At 31.6% G+C, this 22,288-nt stretch overlaps 1 protein-coding gene across 2 annotated transcripts in view; it reads right to left on the reverse strand.

Moving 5' to 3' along the window:
- The window catches only part of TOP2B (DNA topoisomerase II beta), a 56,140-nt gene that overhangs the window by 31,471 nt on the left and 2,381 nt on the right, over positions 1 to 22,288 (reverse strand). Inside the window, exons 2-8 of one of the 2 annotated variants that reach the window (XM_016124863.2) lie at positions 13,161 to 13,331; positions 12,237 to 12,327; positions 10,880 to 10,943; positions 5,542 to 5,687; positions 4,550 to 4,647; positions 3,608 to 3,820; positions 1,010 to 1,183 (exon numbers count right to left, since the gene is read on the reverse strand). In XM_016124863.2, the coding sequence (XP_015980349.1) occupies positions 1,010 to 1,183; positions 3,608 to 3,820; positions 4,550 to 4,647; positions 5,542 to 5,687; positions 10,880 to 10,943; positions 12,237 to 12,327; positions 13,161 to 13,331 (957 nt within the window). The remainder of the gene's footprint in view (positions 1 to 1,009; positions 1,184 to 3,607; positions 3,821 to 4,549; positions 4,648 to 5,541; positions 5,688 to 10,879; positions 10,944 to 12,236; positions 12,328 to 13,160; positions 13,332 to 22,288) is intronic. The other variant, XM_016124864.2, reaches the window with a different exon arrangement.

Below are 22,288 nucleotides of genomic sequence, written 5' to 3' on the forward strand. Positions count from 1 at the left end.
CAATGAAAGCTTTTGATTCTGAAATCCAAAAGCCTATTCAGAAGAAGCTTCGAACTCCTTAGAATGGCAGATAACATAGCAGCATACAAACTTCATTTCTTTAATATAGTTATTTTCCCTCTGATTCAGGCTGGTTTTGCCCAGATAATGTCATTGTGACTCACTTGCTTTCCCCCACCTCCTTCTCCCTTATCCTCTATATGCCTGCTCTTTTAACCCTTAAGCCTTAGGACAGAAGATTACAGAGCCTCAGGTCTATAATCACGAAGACAATGGGTTTAGATTAGACTTTAGACTAAGGATAATATCTTGGCTTTAGATGCATTTCAGCCTCTGGCACACTGAGGCAGAACAACAGCCCCATACCAGCCATGGGACCAGATGGGATGGCACCATGGCTGATTCCAGAACCCCAAATATGATCAGTTACATCATCCCCCTCCAATCGGTAGCACCCATGACCCCAACTCCCTTAGTTTCCACAACTACTGATTTTTCCCTATATAATCTATACTCCTGAGATACCCAGGGGCCAAGCCTTTGAGCGATAATTTGCCTGTGTCTCCAGGACCTGCAACCCTATAATAAACCTTACTTTCTTTGCTGCAAAACCTGTATCTCTTCTTTCGCTTAGATGAATGCAGGCAGAAGGACCCCTTCTCTATTCCGATAACAATAATACATTCACTATCTGACCCCCAAAGAGACTCATCTCCTATTAGTCTTTCTTCTAAATTCTAAATTCAGAATGCGGAAGAAGGAATTTATCATTCTAAATTTCATAAAATACAAATATATTCAACATCGATTACATAAACTTAATCACTCAATAGATGTTAAATTATAACAGCTATTTCACAGAAAATAAGCTTTCATTTTCATCAGTCAATTTTGATTCACGAAAGCGAATTTGAGGAGTTTTTTGTTGTTATTCTTATTTATTTTGTTGTTTTTAATGAAGCATTGTTCTATCACTGATATAGAAACAAAAAAAAATTAGTAAACTTACTTTTGTTGTTGCAATACTATTTACAAAGCTGATTTGCTGGAATCCTTTTTCACTCAATGTGAGACAAACATCCCATCTTTCATTTGCAAGTTCATGAATAACTTTCAGAGCCACTCCAGTTTCATCCAATTTGTCTTTCACATAAAGATCTACATAACTGCGAAATCCATTTACCTATTGGTATGAAAAACAATAATGTTATACTGGCAGTTCAACTAGGTGAATGCCTGCGGGTACTCTCATACTTGGATTTCCCCTCATTCACACCAGTTCTTACTCCCCCAGCTAGCACCATGGTGGTGGTGTAGGAGGTACTTTTTCTAGTTCCATCCTTCCCTGTGCAAACCTGCTGGGGTAGCTGGGGGAGGAAAACAGCAGCTACTAGGAATTCCATCCAGGCTCATCTCCCTTACCAATAAAACCTTTAATTTGCCAAGGAAAGGACACTGCTGGAGAGCATTGGTGAAAGAGCACTGATGCTGGAATAAATTAATTCTGCCCAGCCCTACCCCATCCTGCCCCTAGATCATTCAAGTAAATTTCCTGGTAGATACCTGCTACAGCTAGGGGAAGAGAATAGAGGGCAAAGGAAAAAATCTCTACCTTTATAGGAGGGATAGAAACATTTGTAAGAGCCAAACCCTTGAAACACAGACCCCATTGTACGCTCCAAAATCTGAGACTTAATCAGGCATGAGATTTCCCATAAGCTACCACCATACTAATAGGCCCGTAATAATAACATTGAGTTTCAGCTGGGAAAGCTGCAAGAAACAGACCCTCCCTGAGAAGCAACTCAAAGGGAAGGCCCAAAGTTAAGATGAAAGACAAGAACTCAAAGAATTTGCAGTCTCTAGTGCCCACAGCAACAACAAACCTCAATACTAATTAACTACAGCAACAACAAACTGCAAACACAGCCCATGTCCTGTATAGATTAAAATAAATCCTCACACTAAAGCCTATTTACTCCTATCTACTACCCTACACAACATAGATGATTTTCTACAAAAACTTACAAGGCATGCCAAAGCCAAGAAAAAACAGCGTGAAAAGGCAAAGCAATCATCAGAACCAGATTTCAGATATGTCACAGGTATTTTAACTATCAGGTAGGGCATTTAAAATAACTACGATTCATATATTAAAGGCTCTAGTGGAAAAGGCAGAGTAGACATGCAACTTCAGCAGAGAGATGGATGCAATAAGAGAGAATCAAATAGAAACTCTAGGAATCAAAAACAGAAGGTATGAAGAATGCCTTTTGTCAGGCTCATCAGTAGACTTGACATAATAAAACAAAAAAAAATCAGTGATATTAAAAATAGTGCCATAGAAATTAAATAAACTAAAACACAAGGAGAAAACAGTGAATAAAGCAGGGCAAAACATCCAAGAGCTTGGGACCATACCAAACCATATAATATATGCATAAATGGAGTACCAGAAGAAAAAGAATAGCACAGAAAAAAATATTTGTAGAAATGGCCAAAAATTTTCCAAAATTAGTGACAAACACTAAATGAGAGATCCAAGAAGCTCTGAAAACACCAAACAGAATAAATTCAAAAACACACACAAAAAATGCACATAGATACCTAAGCATACCATAACTCAAAAAAACAAGGACAAAGAGAAAATCTTCAAGGCAGCCAGAGGAAAATGAAACACCTTACCAACAGAGGAAGAAGGATATGAACTACAGCAGACTTCTCATCAGAAACCATGCAAGCAAGAAGACAACAGAGTGACATCTTTAAAGTATTGAAAGAAAAAATAACTGCCAACTCATAATTCTGTATCTAGTGAAATCCTCTCAGACAAACATAAACTAAGGAAATTTACTGCCAGCAGATCTAACCTAAAAAGATCTCCAGGCAGAAGGAATATAATTAGGATCAGAAACTTAAATGTACACCAAGAAATTAAGAGCATTGAAAATGGAATGAATAAATTGACATTAATAAAAATATTCTAAATTTAATTAAAAAATGGAATAAAGGTAAAATATAATTCTTTATTGTTTTTAATTGCTCTAAAATACAAATAACTGCTTAAAGCATTAAGAGCAATGTCACTAACTGGAAAAATATCTGCCATGATTTTTCAAATGTTTCTTCTGCCTCTTTCTCTTTCTTCTGGTGTTTATAATATAGTGAAATGTATGATGACAATGACACAAGAAATGGGAGAAAGATCCTGAAGAGATACTGTTATAAAGTCCTTTTGCTACACATGAAATAAAGTTATTTGAGGGTGTACTCAAACTATTTACAGAAAGAATAAATCCTAGGGTGACCACAAAAAGTTTAAAAAGTATAAGTAAACAGAGGTGAGAAAATTAAATTATTTTTTAAAATAATGCTCAAATAAACCAAAGAAGGAAGAACAAAAGGAAATAAGAAACAAAGAACAAATACAGTGAATGGAAAACAGCTAGCAAGATGGTAAATTTTAATCCAAATATATCAACAATCACTTTAAATCAAATCATCTACACATATTGCTTAAAAGAGATTATCAAATTAGATTTTAAAAGATCTAACTATAAGCCATTTACACAAAAACAAAGTATTAACTATTTCAGGAGACACTTACAGGCAATTTCTTTCCATTAAATATGACCTTGACCCCTTTGCATGAACCAGCCAGATCATAAACTCTTCTGGTCATGAGAGCCACAATATCCTTGTCAAGTTTTTCCATCTTAAATTTGGACAGATCTGGTTGGAATGTTATGCATGTGTAATCTTCGCCATCGAAATGCTTAATTTTGGATTCTGAAGTCTTCATCATATTATTCATCCAGGTCTATAAAAGAAAAGATATTCAAATATTTCTATAGTGTTTCTATATTTTATAACACATGAAGACTCGGCTTATAAAATACACTTACCGCAACTCTATTTTTCAGTTTTACAACAAACCAAACAAATCCTTGAAACTGGTACTATTAAAGATGAAAAAAAATTAAATACTACTCTATAACAACCTTGTATTGAAAATAAGCAAAATAAACTGCAAAACTTTATACACTGTTAGTAAAATATCTTTCAAGTTCTTTAACATGACTATATAAAATCTTACAAAAATATGTATGATGCTTTCCTGAGAAAATTACTGTAGCTTATTGTAAAAATGTAAACTATTTTCAAAGGCCTACAAGAGTAAAATAAATTTTTGAAATACAAATTTCATGAATCAATGAGGAATTTTTCAAACATCCTAAGTGAATGCATTTCAATTAGTCTTTGAGGTTCAGGTTGTTTTCACTAATGTTTAACTAGGTTAAAAGAAGTCTGTTAAATAAAGCATTTGTTTTTTAAAAACAAATTTGTTTTTTAAAAGGCTTATGTAAAATCTCACAAGCATTCTAGAGTCTTTTTTACTCTGATGACTTGCTTAACACTTTAAAAATGTGTGTGTGTGTGCACTCGCACACACACGCACACACCACTGGAATTTCCCTAAGGTTCTATTATCTTAGCAAAGCAGAAAAATATGATTTAAAAAAAAGAGAAGGAATTAGACATATCATACCTGCTTAAAACTATGTTTGTATTCTTTGCAAGCAGTTTCTACTGTAAACTTTGTACTGAAAATATTACAAAGTTTTGCACCATAACCATTGCGACCACCTGTAAAAACAATTGAATGTGAAGGTTTAATGAAAATTATTTTAAAGAAACTTTGTTAGCTTACCTAGCATACGGCAAGTCTGTTAACTAGTTTCTTTACTACAGTCTCTTAACAATCATTGATTGAATATTTGAGTATAACTTTTTTTCATTTAAAGAAAAACAATTAAGATTTAGTGCATATAGTAGTATAATTAAAATACGCATTTTCTAAATTATCTTCATTACATTTTTTTAAAAATTGAACTTGGTATCTTCTATCACCAATAAGTCTATGTGAGTATGAAACCTGAGCTCTCTATCAAAGTTACTTCTCCAGTACAAAATTTTAATCTAAACACTTCCTGCAGCCTTGGTTTTAAAAGCAAGCAAATAAATAAATAAATAAATAAATAAATAAATAAATAAATAAATAAATAAATAAATGCTATCGACCTACGTAGGTAAACTAGCTAAGTAGGAAAAAATTTGGTCTGGTTAGAGCATTTTTAACTCTATTTACGGAGTCTACATTTATATTTTGACCTTTTTAAAGAACAAAATTTAAAACTACTTTACCTGATACCAAAAGACATGGTGCTTATGAAATAACAAATATACAGGAATCACATCTATTATTTTATTAGTAATTAAAAACTCAAACTGTCAATGAGCTTAGACTTCTAAGAGTTTTAGCATAATCAGTGCACTATGAGAGTTAAGCTTTTAAATTGTCAGACTACAATCAAGACGATATTTATATATGATAGTTTATAAATATTAATTTGAAAAGAATTTTTCTCACAACAAAACTACACAGATTTCCTTTTGTCATATTTTATATAGGAATAGTGAGAGATTTTATGCTGAAAGCAATATTTTTATTAAAATTCTGATCAGCCATTTCGACTTTACCTGTTACTTTTTTCTCCTCATCATCATAGTTACTGGATGTTAAAAGCTGGCCAAAAATTAATGCAGGAACATAAACTTTCTCTACTTTGTGTTCTACCACTGGAATGCCTTTCCCATTATTCCAAATGCTTATAATGTTAGATTCACTGTAAATAAACAAGCAGAGTTTAGAGTTTAAAGACATTTAATTTCCATTAAAAGTAAAGTAATCCAGAATAAACCTGAATGATTATAAGCAAAATGCTAATCATTACCAACTGGAAAGACATTCATCTTTCAAGAAAATACTTGCTGAGGATGCACACTGCTATCCCTAAGTTGTAACTCAAATTAGGATCACACTAAGATCTGCAAGTAATACTGCAAAATTTCTCAGGAAAAGAAACTCTTCTCAACCTCCCAGAAAACAGTAAAAGTAGTGAAACTTTTATAAGAAGTGAGCCAGAGATTCTGTTTTCTTTTCACATCCATTAGCCATGATCTTCCTTCTGCATTCTATCAGTATGCCACCTGTGAACCACAAGCTCTGCTGAGGTAGTGACTGACCATTGCCATTTTCATTTCCTACCTAACTGCTGTGACACTACAGATGAAAAAAGAACAGAAGGCCTGACTTGTATTCCATTCTCGGCCTAAATATTAGAGAGTTGGTTGTATTATGGCAATCACTGTCATCAACTACTTTCATGGTTTTAAAATATGTAGATATTATTAATTTTAGGCCTTTTAGTTTTGGGTTGTTTGGGGTTTTTTGTTTGTTTGTTTGTTTGTTTTTTGCTTTTGTTTTGTTTTGTTTTGTTTTTACCACAAAACCATCCATTTTCAGCCCTGAATGGTATGGAGTAGAAGCTCCTATAACTAACAGGAACTGAATAGACAGTAATCCTGGTAGAAAACTTTGCCTACTTATTGTTTGAGTAGTATGTACTACAATGCCTTTACCCAGTTAAGAGCCAAATTTGCACAGAAACATGGCTTCATCACCAACACTGAAAATGCTACCATTTACCAATATGATTCACAATCATTCTTAGGTACTTTGTTTTACTCATACATACATACCTTAATCTCTTAATAGTTATTAGTTATTACAATTAAAAAAATATTGTTATAAAAGTCAAAATGAAAATCAAAGATCCCAGGAGAAAGTAATTAAATCAAAAAAAGTTAAAAAAAAAAAAAAACTAAAAACTTTTGACATATTATCTTCTTTCCCCAAATCAGCCACCAACTTCTCTGTCCCTCATTCTCCAATATGAGCTCAACTGTCTGAATCTCCTAAGCCCAAATTTCTATACCATTTTTTATTCCTATCTCCTGATCATTCCCTAGAGTCATTAGTCATCAAGACTTGTTAGTTTGCCCTATTAGATTCATTTTAAATCAGTTCTGTCTTTATGCTAAACATCAGTATATCAGTCTAGGTAGATTAATGTCACCTTAAATATGGATTACTGTGACAGTCTTCTTGATAGCCACTCCCCTTAAATATATTCTGCATAACAATGATGACTTACTACACCTTTGGTAACATTATTTTTGCTCTAGAACACAGAAGTAATTCTACCCTTTTTTATAAAACTCAAGCTTGAAAGTCCTCTACTATATGTTCAAAGCCTGTTTTCTATATCCCCACTTACAGTCATAAATTATAAGTATTCTGCAACATGCGTCCTATTTTTCCCTCATCAGTTTTATTACTTATCCATGTTCATTCCCAATTCTTCCATTTCTTTGTTTATTGGTCTTTCCCTTGACTATAATATCTTTTAGTCTCTTTAGCTAAATTTTCCCCTTATTCTACAGGGTATGACTTTAGTTCTCCATTAAGCTTTATACCCAGCCTATAACAATGTTTCCCAACCCTCCTTAAATTGAGATCACCAAAAAATCTAAATTATTTACTGCAGACCTCAGGAGATAATTAGGTTACCTCACCTGTAGGTAAACACTATCTACAGAATACACAGCTAAATATTTAAGTATGTAACAGTTTCAAATTGCCTACTGTACTTTCACTGTGTGTTCTGTCTCCAGAGGTAAAAATGGTGGGCCTTAGAAACAAGGGCCACGTATTGCATTACTTTTTTAGACTTCCAAATAGTTCCTATGTTGGGCGTAAAACCTACAATTTATTAAGTATTCTATTTTCTTCGAGAAACTTCATGGAGCTTAACAGAAGAATTCTGAAGGAAATAAAGGTAATGAATGGGAAATTACAGATCTTAAACATCTTAGAATGACACAAAAGTTAATATGCTCATGAGAAAAGCTTTAAAATGTCTTTCATTCTATTAGCATATATGGTACTATAATTAAGATAATCATCACAATTTTCAAAAAAAGATAAGGCTTGATATTGCCTACATTCAGTAAGCCCATTTGAGTATAAAATTGGAACTTTCTATCAAAGTCACCTCTCTATTATAAAATTTCAATCTATACCACTTCCCACATCTGGTATTTATTTCTATAATCTCTAAACAATAAATCAGAATTCTATAACTGTAGTCTTTGCTTCATCAATAATCTTCTCAAAATTATTAAGGGAAAAAAGACTGTGTTTGAATAAGCTACAAATAAAGTTTCAATATAAAGTTAAAAAAAAAAAACCTGGAAAGCAATCTAAATATCCAATATCCTAAATATCCAATATTCATCAACTGGAAAGAAGTCAAATAAATTACAATGTATCGACATAATAGATACTTAGAAACAATTAAAAAGAATTAAGTAGATTTATATATGTTAAAAAGGCTATCCATATATCAAATAAAAATAGAAAAACAAAATAGTATATTTTAATCTCAATTTTTAAAATAGAAATGTATACGTATATATACTTCAGTATGAGTGTGTATTTCTTTAAAAGCTATAGTTTTAAGAGTTTCAATCCTAAATAATACTTAAGCTAGAAGAATAGTTAGAATTCAAGTTAATATGCTTTCTGCATTTTTTAAATCAGATAGATGCTACCAAATAAGTTGTTTCAATACTAACCATTCCGTTATATTATTTAATAAGTTTTTAAGTTCCCCTGTGAAAAGTTGCTTCAAATTTTCTTTCTAAAAGAGCGGGCCAAATTCTGCATGACATCCCTTGCTAACCTATTCCTACGCCTTTTACAGCCACGGCTGTTTATTTAAATTGTATCCCACACCACAGAGCACTGTGGACAAAATAAATAAGAGATAAGATGTGGTATATATTCACTATACTTAACCCATTAACTATCAAAATTTACCCTCTACACAGAGTTTATACACAAACATGCACAAAGAAAAATAAAAATCTATACAAAAATATTAAAAAGAATGTAACTGAACGGAGATCAAAACTGGGCAGCAGAAAACACTGGGTCAATGGAATAAACAGCATAACAGCACTTTTTCCCATTTCAATTGTTTTAAAATGTCTTCTTAAATTAGAATTCTAACAAGCAAAAATTACATCTCTGAAATAAAATTCATTTGAATAAAATAACATGAATTCCGTAATATATGTAGCGATGAAAAGATAAGAAATGACTTTATAGGATGAAATTTACAAAAGGTAAAGTATTATGATTAAAATTCAGAAATAAAATATAAATAAGGATCAGCAGCAGTTCTGAAAATGCTTGTCTATTGCCAATTTTAAATATATGTGATATATGTATATTTCAATTAAAAACAAGAGAGTCAATAATTTCTCATTAATGATTTGTAAACAAAAAATAAGTAAAATAGGAAAGATGTGAAAAATAAAGTACCTTCACCCTTTCTTTCTTGGAAGTAGTTGACTGGGTTTTTGTTTTATTTTGAAATAAAAGAACTAGCAGGAATGGTTAAAGTGACACAGAGATAAATAAGGAAAAAGAAACTGACCTAATTATCATTAAGAACCAAAAAAATGTAGTTATAACTCTGCCACTTACAAAAATGTCTGTTGACTGAAAGGGAGTTAGAAAGAGACTAAATGCACCAGTGACATAGAATATTCTTTGTCCAGAATCTGTAATAAACTTAAGGTAAAGCATGCCACCAAGAGCCATTATTGAGTCTACACAGTTGTTTTATAGCTCACTTCTTGATTACTTTGTTATAATGGGACTCTATGTAAGCTCTTCTTTAAATCCATGTTATTAAAGTGGTTAAAACAATTAAGATAAAATATAAGCAAATAATCAGAACCATGTTCATGAAGAATGTATTTAAGGAAAGACTCTACTTCTTTAGTCTTCAATCAGAATCTTTCAATTCTGGATCTTAAAAAATCTTAAAGATACAAAACATTCAATTCAACATCTATTACTCCTCACTAATTCTTGTAAAATATAATAAATGCTATTGTTTTTAACCAACCATTTCTTAAAAATGGAAGAAAAAATATCTTGACAGCTAAAATTTCCTTAAAACTATCTTACACTCTGCAAAGGCTGTAACTTACAAGTAACCTACACACCTTACCACATAAATTCTCAAAAATGTATTTGTTATAGAAAGAATTCAGATTTTAAAAACTAAATTAAAAAAAGAAAAATCGATAACTTTAACAGTATAGTTATGTGTTGTTAATATTTTCATACATAAGATACAGTTAACTTCATGGTATAACCAAATATAAATTATATTTTTATTATATCATTAATATTAACCATGCAATCTGAAATAAGATTGACAGAAAGGCTATCTCTAAATTGTGAAATTTTCATGTTAAAGAACAATCTTAAAATCATGCTATATCACTAATGAAATTATATAGGATAACTGTACTATTTTACAAAATGCATGCTAATGAAAACAGGATAAATGTAATAGCTATATTTCTAACATACAACTTTATTTTTATTACTTCTCCATCTTCAAAAAAATCACCATAGTGAGATCTAATTAGCTAAACACCTGGTACATATTTTATACCAGCAGTTCCTAATTTATAAATAATGTTTTAAATAATGGGAAAGTCCAAATGCCAGTCTAAAAAAATAAATATAACCCTTAATGTAAGTGAAATAGTTCTGGCAATAGCCCATTGCCTTGAGTCCCAAAACAAAGTTAAGAAAAGATTGAGTGATTTACTCTAGCAGCTGAAATGACATCCATAGCATCAAACAGGAAGAAAAATGATCTCCAAGTGCTCACATAAGAAAGTACTTTGAGGAAAAAGACCATGAATGAGAGAGGAAACTGTGAGTATAGTATTCTGGCTAAAAGAAGCAAAAATAACAAGGTCTCAAGCAACAAGACAACTAAGGAGTACTAATTGTATACGTTATTCATTTGAGAAGTAATCATAAATTGGGGACTATCTGAATGAAACAACTTAGCATAAAGAATTAAACTTGAAATATACTTACGGATCAATAGAAACTTTAATACAGGTCATGTTCTTATCCCTCTGTTTATTGTCAGCTGCATTAACTATGAAATTAAAAAATCAATGAGTAGTCAAATATCTAAGATATATAAATAAATACATGGACACAACTGCATGTACATCACTACTTAATATAAACATTTACATGTGGTAATAATTGATGAAAATAGTTACTGCTAACTTCTAATACAAATCTTATTTTCCAAACAATGTTTTTAAACTTTATATCATATCAGATTACTATTTATCTTCTACCACAAAACAAGGAGGAAGATGATTTTGTGATATACAAAAACAAATTAATTAGCAAACATCTACAGTTTACAACACCCTACTTCAGGTCTAGAAGTAAAAAATTGATTTCATTTTATTTTATCTTGGTAACAAATTACTTTCTCTTGAATCTCCTTCAATAAACTAGTGATTGTATAGACAGAATGAGCTGAAACCAATTAGTAATTTTTGAATTACAAAGGCAAAGTCTTTAGCACATACTTAACTAATCTCTAAATCCTATGTGCTATAACTGATAATATGTTTGCATACATTAACCAATTGCTTTAAGTAAAATCTGAACATAAACTAGCTGTCAAATTCAACTTCAGTCATAGAAGGAATATGTTCATGATAAACACTGTGTAACCTAAAAGTAAAACAGGGTGGATAGTTGAGAGGCAAAGATGAAAGGTACAAAACGTAAATAACTGGTTTTACTCTCCTTATCCAAAGACCAACATGATTCTGCTTTCTAGGAAACCTCAAATGGCACTGATGAGGTGGCAGTACACAGTCTCTAGAAAGTCCTAAACTAAAAACATTTCCAAAATGCAAGCATTACCTAAGAGTCAACTATTAGGCATTCGAACTTCACTGTGATTTAATTAATCATGTGATGTGGAGAGGAAAGAGATTATTTAGAACGATGACTGTTAAAATACCTCATTTGTTAGTGAAAAACACAATTTTACATGTCTCACCTCAAACTCACTGAATCTGCAAGGCACAGGCCCTGTAATCTTTATTTTTAACCCCTACCCTGGGACTAGAATGCAAGCAACTCCCAGTTGACTGTACGTACAGGACCACAGACCAACTATGGGATTACTAATCAAATACACACACTATTTCACAAACAAATGATTAAAACACAAAAATATATACAGATATGAAAATATAACAGCAAGTTATATAAATTTTCTGAAGAACATTTATGGTCACCATTAAAGCCAGAGATATGACTTTAAAATTTACACTGTAAATCTGGCGCTATATATAGAGACAGAGACATTATAATGATATCAACAGAAACATGCATTAAATCTTTGGCAAGTACGCACCCAAGATTTCATCAAAGATCTTGTATAAACCTGGCACAAAGGTAATATCCCTGCAATTCATTCCCACATCTTCGTCATACACCCACATTAACTGCATTGAGAGAAAAATTCAAAAGGACTTATAGAGTAAAAGTGTTTAATATCAATTTTGCATAGTATAAACCCATATCTGTCATTTACTCTATAAATATTTAGACCTTCAGTTATAATCAAACTCACTGTATTCATATTCAATTTAAATAAACTCAAAATTGAGATATTATTCCTTTTGTATCATCTGCACTTTTTCATACATAAAGTTAGCTTAATATAAAGCACATAGTATTGTTAGAAACAGTATTCACATAAAATAGGAGAAAAAAACAAAGAAAAATCTTATATTTACTTTATACTTTTACTTCAAGCTATGCATTTTTCTATTGTATAAAAACCATTGCATAAAATAATATAAACACAGCATGCTCTTACAAGTTGGGAAATCTGAGCAAGTTAGACTTAAATTTATTTAAACTTCAGTTTCCTCATCTATAAAACAGAGATAACAGTACCTACTTCCACAAATTTTTAGAATCATACAAAAAATATGTGTAAGCCAAGTCCACAGCAAGTATTAAACAACAGTCATTACTGTGTATATATAAATTCTAGAATTTAAAGTAAGCTATAGCATGCATTAACTTAAGTACTTTTTTTAAAAGTTCATATAGTATCATTTTACTCTATATGTCTTACCTCTGATAATTTTTATTGCCTTATTTTTTTTTATCTCTAGCAAGAAATAAAGACATTTCTATCTCTTAGATCCCTCTATTTTCAACTACAGAAACATAAAATTATTACTTACAAAGCATATAATCAGAAAAAGTTTATTAAAAAGATATAAGTACATATCTTCTAATTTCAATAAAATTTAAAAATAATTACCTGTGTCAATGGCTCCACTGACCCAATGTATGTATCAGGACGAAGGAGAATGTGTTCAAGTTGTGTCTTTTTCTGATATACTCTCTCAACAGACAATTTCTTTGAAGAATCATTTCTATTTGCAGTTTCGGACTCTTCTTTTTTTGCAGCATTGTTCTGATCAAAAAGAGTCTAAAATTAACCAAAAAATCAAATTTAAATAACCTACCAAGGGGTAAGCTAACATGTATGGACATGACATAGGTTTTCTTTTTAAACAACAAAATTATCTTTCAGGCTCACTTATTTTTTAGTCCGAAGAAAACACTCTATATACCAACAGTCTAGTTATAGTGTGAAATCACTGTTTTGACAGAGCCCAAAAAGTAGGCATAGTCATCAGAATAGCTAGAAAGCCTACATCTATTCAATCCAGAAATATAAACTTTTCCCAATTCTGCAAGATAATAAGTTAATTTTTGTAGTCCACAAAACTACCCAAGGAATGTGATCAGGTTACAGGTTCACAATAGCTAAATCTGGCTGGCTCCAGAGGTCCCAAATACTTCCCGATAATATAAGTTCCCTGCCATTAAGCTACAATAGGTGCTCCATTACTGAGAAACCTCATGATTCCAGTTTCTCTACTAGTTACAAGGAGGCAGAGGTTGGTGATCCTAATTCTAGCCATTGCTACAGCAGATAAGAATACCAAACTCAAATTCCCAAGGTCTGAAGATTTATTTGTCTTAATAGCAGCAGAGAGCACACTTCTCTCCTAGAATTCCCTAATGCTCACAAATAAGACATCCCACTAAAAGAAAGGTATTAATGGCCTGTTTTTTCAGTCAAAAAAAAAAAAAAACCCTCAAAGACACAGAAATAGAAGAGAAATTCTGTACGTTTGAGCTAGCAATATACCGCTTTAATCAAGTCCTAGACATAGCCATACGATCATCTTTAATTTTTAAAAAGGTGTCATTACACAGCCTGTACATGTATGTTAAAAAATCAAAATATATATAATTTCTGAGTAGTCTAAACCAAAACAAGTATTGTAACATACAAACCCTATGAAAATTTAAATATTAATTATAATCTTGCAATGCCAAAAATTTTACATAAAATTAAAGAAATTTAATATTTCGAAATAACAGTATTACAAAAAACTCATTTTCTATATTTTAAACTATGTTTTTATACATTCTTTCATTTATAAGGTTACCATTAACACTGCTCAGAGTCAATTAAAAATAGCTTTGGACGAAGAAAATAATTCTGTTTCATAAAGTCTTCATACTATATTTCTATCAAGCATTAGATGAACCAACTAGCCAGATAGTTTCCATATTTGTGCTCATCTTCTTTGCTTTTCATGATGAAATAATTGCTTATAGAAACAAATACAACAATAAAAACAGAACAGTTAGAACAAAGATCATAATGACTAAGATCACACAAAGAAAGAGCTTAAAGATGATAGATGCAATGGAATCAAAGGTAGATAACTTCTTACCATTAACTTTCCAACTCTTTGTAACTACTGGCGTAGATTTCAGAAACTTATATTTGCTATGCAAGTAAAGGCTTTCCTAGTCCAGGCTACTCTTCCAAAACAAATCTCTCTCACATACACACCCACTCACACAAAGCATTTTTTATATTAGACTCAACTAGAGGCTCATGTTTCCCTAATTTGGGCTTCCACATTTGGCCCTGATGAGTTACACCAAACTGAAGTGGCACATAGGTAATTCAAAACAGAGGTAAAGAACTACCTTCCTGCTTTTTCAAGAAATCCCAACTTTTTCCACATCTCCTTACTACCAGTTGCCATCTCTTCCTCTCAAATGGGTAGAAGATTAAGGAAAGTTTGACTTGCACCTATCAGATTCCTATCAAGTTCAAAAAGTTATTATTCTTGCTAGGATAATGACTCAAAAAATGAGAGATGTAGTTAGCTATGTCAGATTATTATTTATAATTTTCTCTAGGAATAACATAATTAGGACATAAGTGTGGCAATATCTTTAAACTATTTTATGCCAAAATATTGTTTCCTAAAAATCATGTGACAGGTGTCAAGAAAAGAAAAAGAGGTACCATTCTATTTAAAGTAATAAAAACCATTAAGAAATATATATTATGTATAGAAGAATATCATAATAAAACAGATGTTTTGAAGTCATTTGTGGATATATTAAATCAACTTAATTATAATATTTAATAATTTCTAAAACTCTATATAAGCTTTTACCCTGGATATTTCATTGTGTTAATATTTTTAGTTACCCACACCAAAAAAAATTTGTATTATAAACTTTCATTGCTATAATTTTTATATAAAAATTATGTGATCAAGTATTTTTAAATTAGTTTACTAAAACTATACATACTGTTTAGTGAACAAAGTTACAAAAGAGTAAATAAAAAGTATGAGCCCATTTTCATCAGAAAAAAACTACAATATATATATATATATATGCATAGGAAAAAATATAAAATATACCTACAAAAGATCAATAAAAAGTATCCATGAGAAGTAAAAATATGGGTTATTTTCATTTTCTTTTCTGATGCATTTTCTAATTCTCCAAAATGAACACTTAGAGGATTATCTTAAAAGCTTATTAATCTATGTATGTGAAAACAAAATTAAGCTAGAATAAAACTGAAAGTTTATTTTTTCTAGAGGCATTGTATATATCTACTTATTACTTCAACTGCCTTACCTTTCTAACTAGAACCTAGGCAAAAAAATAAGTAAGTAAACAAACAAACAAACAAAGACTGGCAGCCTTAACAGAGTAGAAAGCAGAAATTAATGACACCACCAGATTTGTCTTACTTTCCCATTCCCAACAAATGGTAGTTTGCAACATTCATGACTCATGAGCAGCAAACAGAGGAGGAAGTTCTCTGCTGAGATGTCTATAAGCTTTTCTTCCAGAAACCTGAAATAATAATGGTTTATTTCAGCTCCTGTTTATTAGCAAATCTGGCTCCTCTGAGTAATGGCCAGGCCACTAAAAATCAAAATCTGAGGGTAAGGCAAGAGAGGGCAACTTCCCTCCCCTTTCCCATTCAATAGGAGGGTCCCATCCCTAGATCAGGTATGAATTCAGAAAACCTCCGCCAATGAACAGAAATTAAATAAGAAAAATTTGTTGATCATCTTACCTCCAGCTGTTATTTCTGCTATCTCTTTTAGTAAAGAAGAAAAATGAAAAAAGAAAAGGTCACCCTGAGCAGCCCTTCAGTTTTATCACTATTGTTGATAACATTCAGAAAAAAAGTAAAAAATTAGCCTGAACAGAAACAGTCTAGCAAATTCATATCTTCATATTTATAAAAGCACTCTCAATATCACAGATGACAAAGGTTTTTGCTACCTGTAGGCTAAGAGAATTATGCTCATTTTAAATATTGAAAAGGGGTATTTTGATTCAAAATGATTTAACCTTTTCTTATTCTTATATGTTCATACTAATGATATACTATAGTAATAGGACTAAGCATTCCATATTGACTAAAAAAATTAACAATATGCTCTTAAAATAATAAATTACCAAAGAGCATTCTGAATCAACTTTAAGGTTTGATGAAAGTTGAAAACTTGTGATTTAAGTTTATTTGTAATATATTTTACTCATCGTGTGAGTAAAATTTATTTATAGCAATAAATAATTCCAGCACCTAATTACATTGGAATCTAAGAAATTGGGGGAATATTTGCATTCCTGCATACAACTAAAAACAGTGAAATATAGAATAATCTCATATTAAGATAAATATCCTTCATATATCTAAAAAAGTTGTTTTAATTATATTCTTTGTGATTTATGCATATGATATCATAACTGACTTTTTCTAAAGTTCAAAAATTGGCTGCCAATGCATTACTGGGGATTTTCAAATTACAATAAAAGCATCAAAATAATATGTCAAATCTATTTTAAAATATTAACCTATTTTATAGCACTTTTGCAATACTGCTGACTCCTAGCAAAAGAATGCAGAGTTCATACTTATCCAAGACTCAACCTTTATAAATATTTCTTAATCAACAGATGAAAAGAATATTTCTCAAGCACCAGAAAAGAAAAACACTCCACTAAAACAAATGCATTTTAGAATGGGTATATACCAAGATTATTTTGTAAAAAAGAAAGATTCTTCTTGCACAGAGTTGTCACCTAAGATATAGAAATTTGGGGCGATTACCCACAGTTCCTGTTTTTCTGTGGGAAAATGAATTGCTGCCAAAGAGGGGAAAAGAGATGGACTGCCAATTGGTGCTAAAAAGGAACTGAGCCAGTCATTCACATAATCAGCACAAAAATCTCACCATCACCAGGCAAAAGCTTGAGCAACATGCCTCTTCTCCTATCTTCTATAAGATCCCCTCAGACTTCATCTTATCCTTTGTAACATCTCCTCCCCTTCTTTTTTCCCCTCAAGGCTGCCATGCTTGTTGTTTGTTTTAGCCAAATACAGGACCAAGTTATCTGCCCACCATTAATGAAAAACAAAACCCAACAGTTTGTCTTGCATCTATGCTCCCCAAGATTTGTCTTCCTCCCCCAAAAAAAGGAGAATGAGGGAAGATGGAAAAAATGATTGATACTTAAGATCAAAAGAAATGCTAATATGTCCACTGTGGGGAAAAAATCTTCTTCCGAAAAGCATCCAAATCCGAAAGGAAGAAGTAAAACTGTAACTATTTGCGGACGACATATTATATATAGGAAACTCTAAAAAGTCTACCAAAAACGCTATTAGAACTAACAAACAGATTAAACAAAGTTGCAGAATACAAACTTAATACACAAAAAATCTTGTGTTTCTGTACACCAATAACAAGCAGAAAGAAAATAAGATTAAGAAAGAAAATAAGATTAAGAAAATAATCCAAGTTATAATTGCATCCAAAATAATAAAATACCTAAGAATAAATTTAACCAAGGAGGTGAAGACCTGTATGCTGAAAATAAGACAAAGATGAAAGAAATTAAAAACACAAATAAATGGAAAGATAGTTCATGTCCATGGATTGGAAGCATTAATGTTGTTAAAATGTCCATATAATCCAAAGCAATCTACAGATTTAGTACACTCCCTATCAAAATCTCAGTGGTATTTTTTGACAGAAATCAAACACAAATCAACTCAAAATGGATTGGCATGAATTAAGACCTGGGACCATAAAACTCTTAGAAGAAAACACAGGCTGTAAGCTTCTTGACATGAGTCTTAGTGACGATTTCTAGGATTTGACAACAAAAGCAAAGGCAACAAAAGCAAAAATAAACAAGTGAGATTATACCAAACTAAAAGCTTCTGCACAGCAAAGGAAATGAACAACAAAATGAAAGGGCGACCTACTAAATGGGAGAAAATATTTGCAAATCATGTAACTGTAAAGAGGTTAATATCCAAAATACATAAAGAACTTATACAACTCAACAGCAAAAAAAAACCCAGACAGTGCCATGTAAAAAAATGGGTAGAGAATGTGAATAGATATTTTCCAAAGACATATAGATGGCTGATAAGAACACGAAAAGGTACTCAAAATCACTAATCATCAGAGATAGAAATATGCAAATTAAAACCACAATGAAATATCACCTCACAACTGTTAGAAAGCTATTATCATAACACAGGAAATAGTGTTGGTGAGGATGTGGTGAAAAGAGAATCCTTATGTACTCTTGGTGGGAATGTAAATTGGTGCAGCCATGATAAAAAAACAATATAGAGAGTCTTCAAAAAATTAAAAATAGAACTACCATATGATTCAGTGACTTCACTTCTGGGTATTTACCTGAAGAAAACAAAAACAACGACTCAAAAAAGATGTATGCACCCCCATGCTCACTGCAGCACTATTTATAATAGCCAAGACATGAAAGCGACCTAAGTAGCCCATCAATAGATAAAAGGACAAAAAATATATATATAACAGACACAGAAAAATATTATGCAGCCATAAAAAGAAGAAAATCTTGCCATTTATGACAATATAGATAAAACTTGGGGTCATGCTAATTGAAATAAGTCTGAGAAAGGCAGATACAGTGTGATTCACTATGTGAGGAATCTGAAAACAAAACAACAAAACCTAACTAGCTCATAGATACAAAGAACAGATTGGTAGTTGACAGAGGTAGGGGAGGGGAAGAAGGGTGAAGATAGTGAAAAGGTACGTACTTCCAGTTATGAAAAAAATAAATAAAGAGGCATAATGTAAAGTGCGGTGACTTCAATTCAATACTGTATTGTATATTTGAAAGTTGCTGAGAGAGTAGATCTTAAAAGTTCTCATCATAAGAAAAAAGTTGTAACTATGTGGTGATGGATGTTATACTAGACATTGTGGTGATTATTGCTCAATATAAAAAAATATACTTTCTCTGGGACGAAAGAAATGAAAATACTTATCACTGGATTAAAAAAAAGGAAAGTGTGTGTGTGTGTGTCTGTGTGTGTGTGTCTGTGTGTGTGTGTGTGTGTGTCTGTGTATGTGTGCACACCCATCTGAGAGTTTACTATATGTCAAGCATTGTGGGGATTATATGAATAATCTCAATTAATCCTCAAAACAGCTCCATAAAGCAAGACACATTATTATAATTCACTTTTTACAGATGAGGAAACTGAGGTCTGGAAAGGCTAAGCATTTTCCCAAAGCTAACAAAGCTAGTGCTTGAAGAAGGTGAATTATGAAACCAGATGATCTTATTTATAGCCCATAGCCTTAAAGAGCTTTATACTCAATATATATACCTTCAAAAGGAAATGACTCCCTAACTTTTTGCATGAACACAAAAGGTTAGTAGAAAGAGATATAGGTATACCCCAGAAGGCTTTATTTATCCTGTAACATCAGGGTATAGAAGATGAGTTTTTCTGGTTTTTAATATTTTCAAATTGTGAAGCGGTGTAAATGATGGTTAAGAACATAAGCCTGGTTTAAATCTCACCTTTGCCTCAGCTATGTCCAGTTTGTTACCTAATCTCTATGCCTCTGTTTCTTTCTCTTCAAATAAGAATTATATTGATCTCACCTTTTCTTTAAAATGGGTCCTATTTGTATTGATTTTAAAAAAAGAGGCCTATTAAAAAAAATACTTAGTAAAATACAACTGTTGCCACCACCAAGGTATTGAACAGATCTGAAACACACAGGTAAACATACTTCTATTCAGAAAAGTTAACAGTTTATAAAAACTTTCTAAATACTGATACTTTGTTATTTGAGAATGTATTTAAAGAACAGTGCTACCTGACCACTGACCTTATGATAAAAGAATTGTCAGGAAGTTAGTACTTCCAAATTGTTAACAATAACTAAGGTTTAATTATGTATCCGGCTCTTTTCTAAACACTAAGGATACAAACAAGTAAAATACATGGCCTCTGATTTCAGGAATTTATAATCTAATTGTTAAAATAAAAATATCACTCATGAAAGTTACATTAAAAATAAAAAGGTTTATTTTTTATGATCCATAAGAGTAACAGAAAAAGGTGAGTACAAACTGAAGGATAAAAGGTTGGTGAAACTCTGAACTAACCTTGAAGAGTAATTAAGATTTAGACTGGTAAAGAGAAGAGAGACATTCCTGACAGAAGGTTAGCATACAAAGGCAAAGTGACAAAAATGAACATGACCTGCAAGAGACTGTGAAGAGAAAAATCTAACTATGAGGACTAAGGGAAATATACTGCAATTAGGAGGGCACATAATTTATGAAATAATTGGCTTGAAATCTGATCAAGCAGTTTAAACTTGCAATAATGAGCCACTAAAGCAAAGTTCTTAATATTATTAGTCTTTAAACAATATTTAAATATACAGTCGCGTTCCCTGGATTAAAAATATTCGGTTGAAAAAAATGTTTTGTTTCATTGTTTTACTTTAAAATACTACAATGTTAATTGCAGTTTTATATTTATTAAAAAGATACATTTTAGAAATAAAAACTGAAATATTTAGAGATGAAGTGATATAATTCTAGGAGTTACTTTGCTTCAGAATAATAAGAAAGGGAAAGGTGGGTGACCTTGAGTTGATAACTGTAGAAGGAGATTACTTATGCTTTTCTGAACACTGCTTGATATTTTCTATTACAGTATTTTTTTAAATCAACCAAATTAGAGTATTACTAGGGGAAAAGATCAATATTCAGATAGTGATTAACTGTATTCCAATATTTCCGCAAATTTATATTTGACAACCACTTGAAGTCAATAAAAGACGAGTGAAATGAATCAAAGTTTTATAAGCTAAAAGTTAATTCAAGAAACTCTACTTCCTTCAAAGAACCCTTCATAGCTGCTGTCAATTTTAACTCAAAATAGTTTTAATATATCTATATTTTTCACTTTTTAAAAAATTTTAGTACTACAAATCCAACACAAACGAAATACACTTAAAAGGAGTAGTTAATGTCAACCTTAAACCATTTTGCTTTGTGATTTCAGGTATTGCAATGTAAACTTTCATGTAGTGACAATGTTAACACTACATGCTGGCATGCATCCCAATATAAGTGAGGACCAGCGACTCACAACAGCATTACTCCCCCACCCCCAAAAGAATAATGATATTGGGGACAAATTACATTTTTAATTTTTCCTGTTGCCCACAAGCAGGTGGCAATATAACATCAGTTTCAATAAAGCAAAGTTACCCATCTTCAGAAATAGATGACCACTGCAACAAACTCCTGAACTCCTTCCAAGTTAATGATCTGCTTTCACCTTGGCTTAAAAATATTTTATGTAAGGCAATTTGATTATTCTGAGTGTATTTCTTGAACTTCACCAATAAAAACAAAGATGTGGTAAGCCCAGTACTGTGCTTACAGATGTCATCTCGCTTAATTTTCAATGTGACCTTACTTTACAGATAAGAACACAGGCTTAGAAAGATTAGGTCCCTTGTGCAAAGTCGCACTGACTACATGTGTTGGAGACAGAATATGACTCTACCTCAATCTCACATCAAAGTCTATGCTCATAATCACCTCTATTGTCTTCTATAAAATTAAACTAGTCTATGATAAATAGTGTATATTATGGACATAAAGATGTTCAGATAATCTGACTTAACATTTAAACAAGCATCATATCTTAAAGTG

The sequence above is a fragment of the Rousettus aegyptiacus genome, unplaced genomic scaffold (assembly GCF_014176215.1).
Source record: "Rousettus aegyptiacus isolate mRouAeg1 unplaced genomic scaffold, mRouAeg1.p scaffold_m13_p_4, whole genome shotgun sequence".
Classification (NCBI taxonomy): Eukaryota; Metazoa; Chordata; class Mammalia; order Chiroptera; family Pteropodidae; genus Rousettus; species Rousettus aegyptiacus.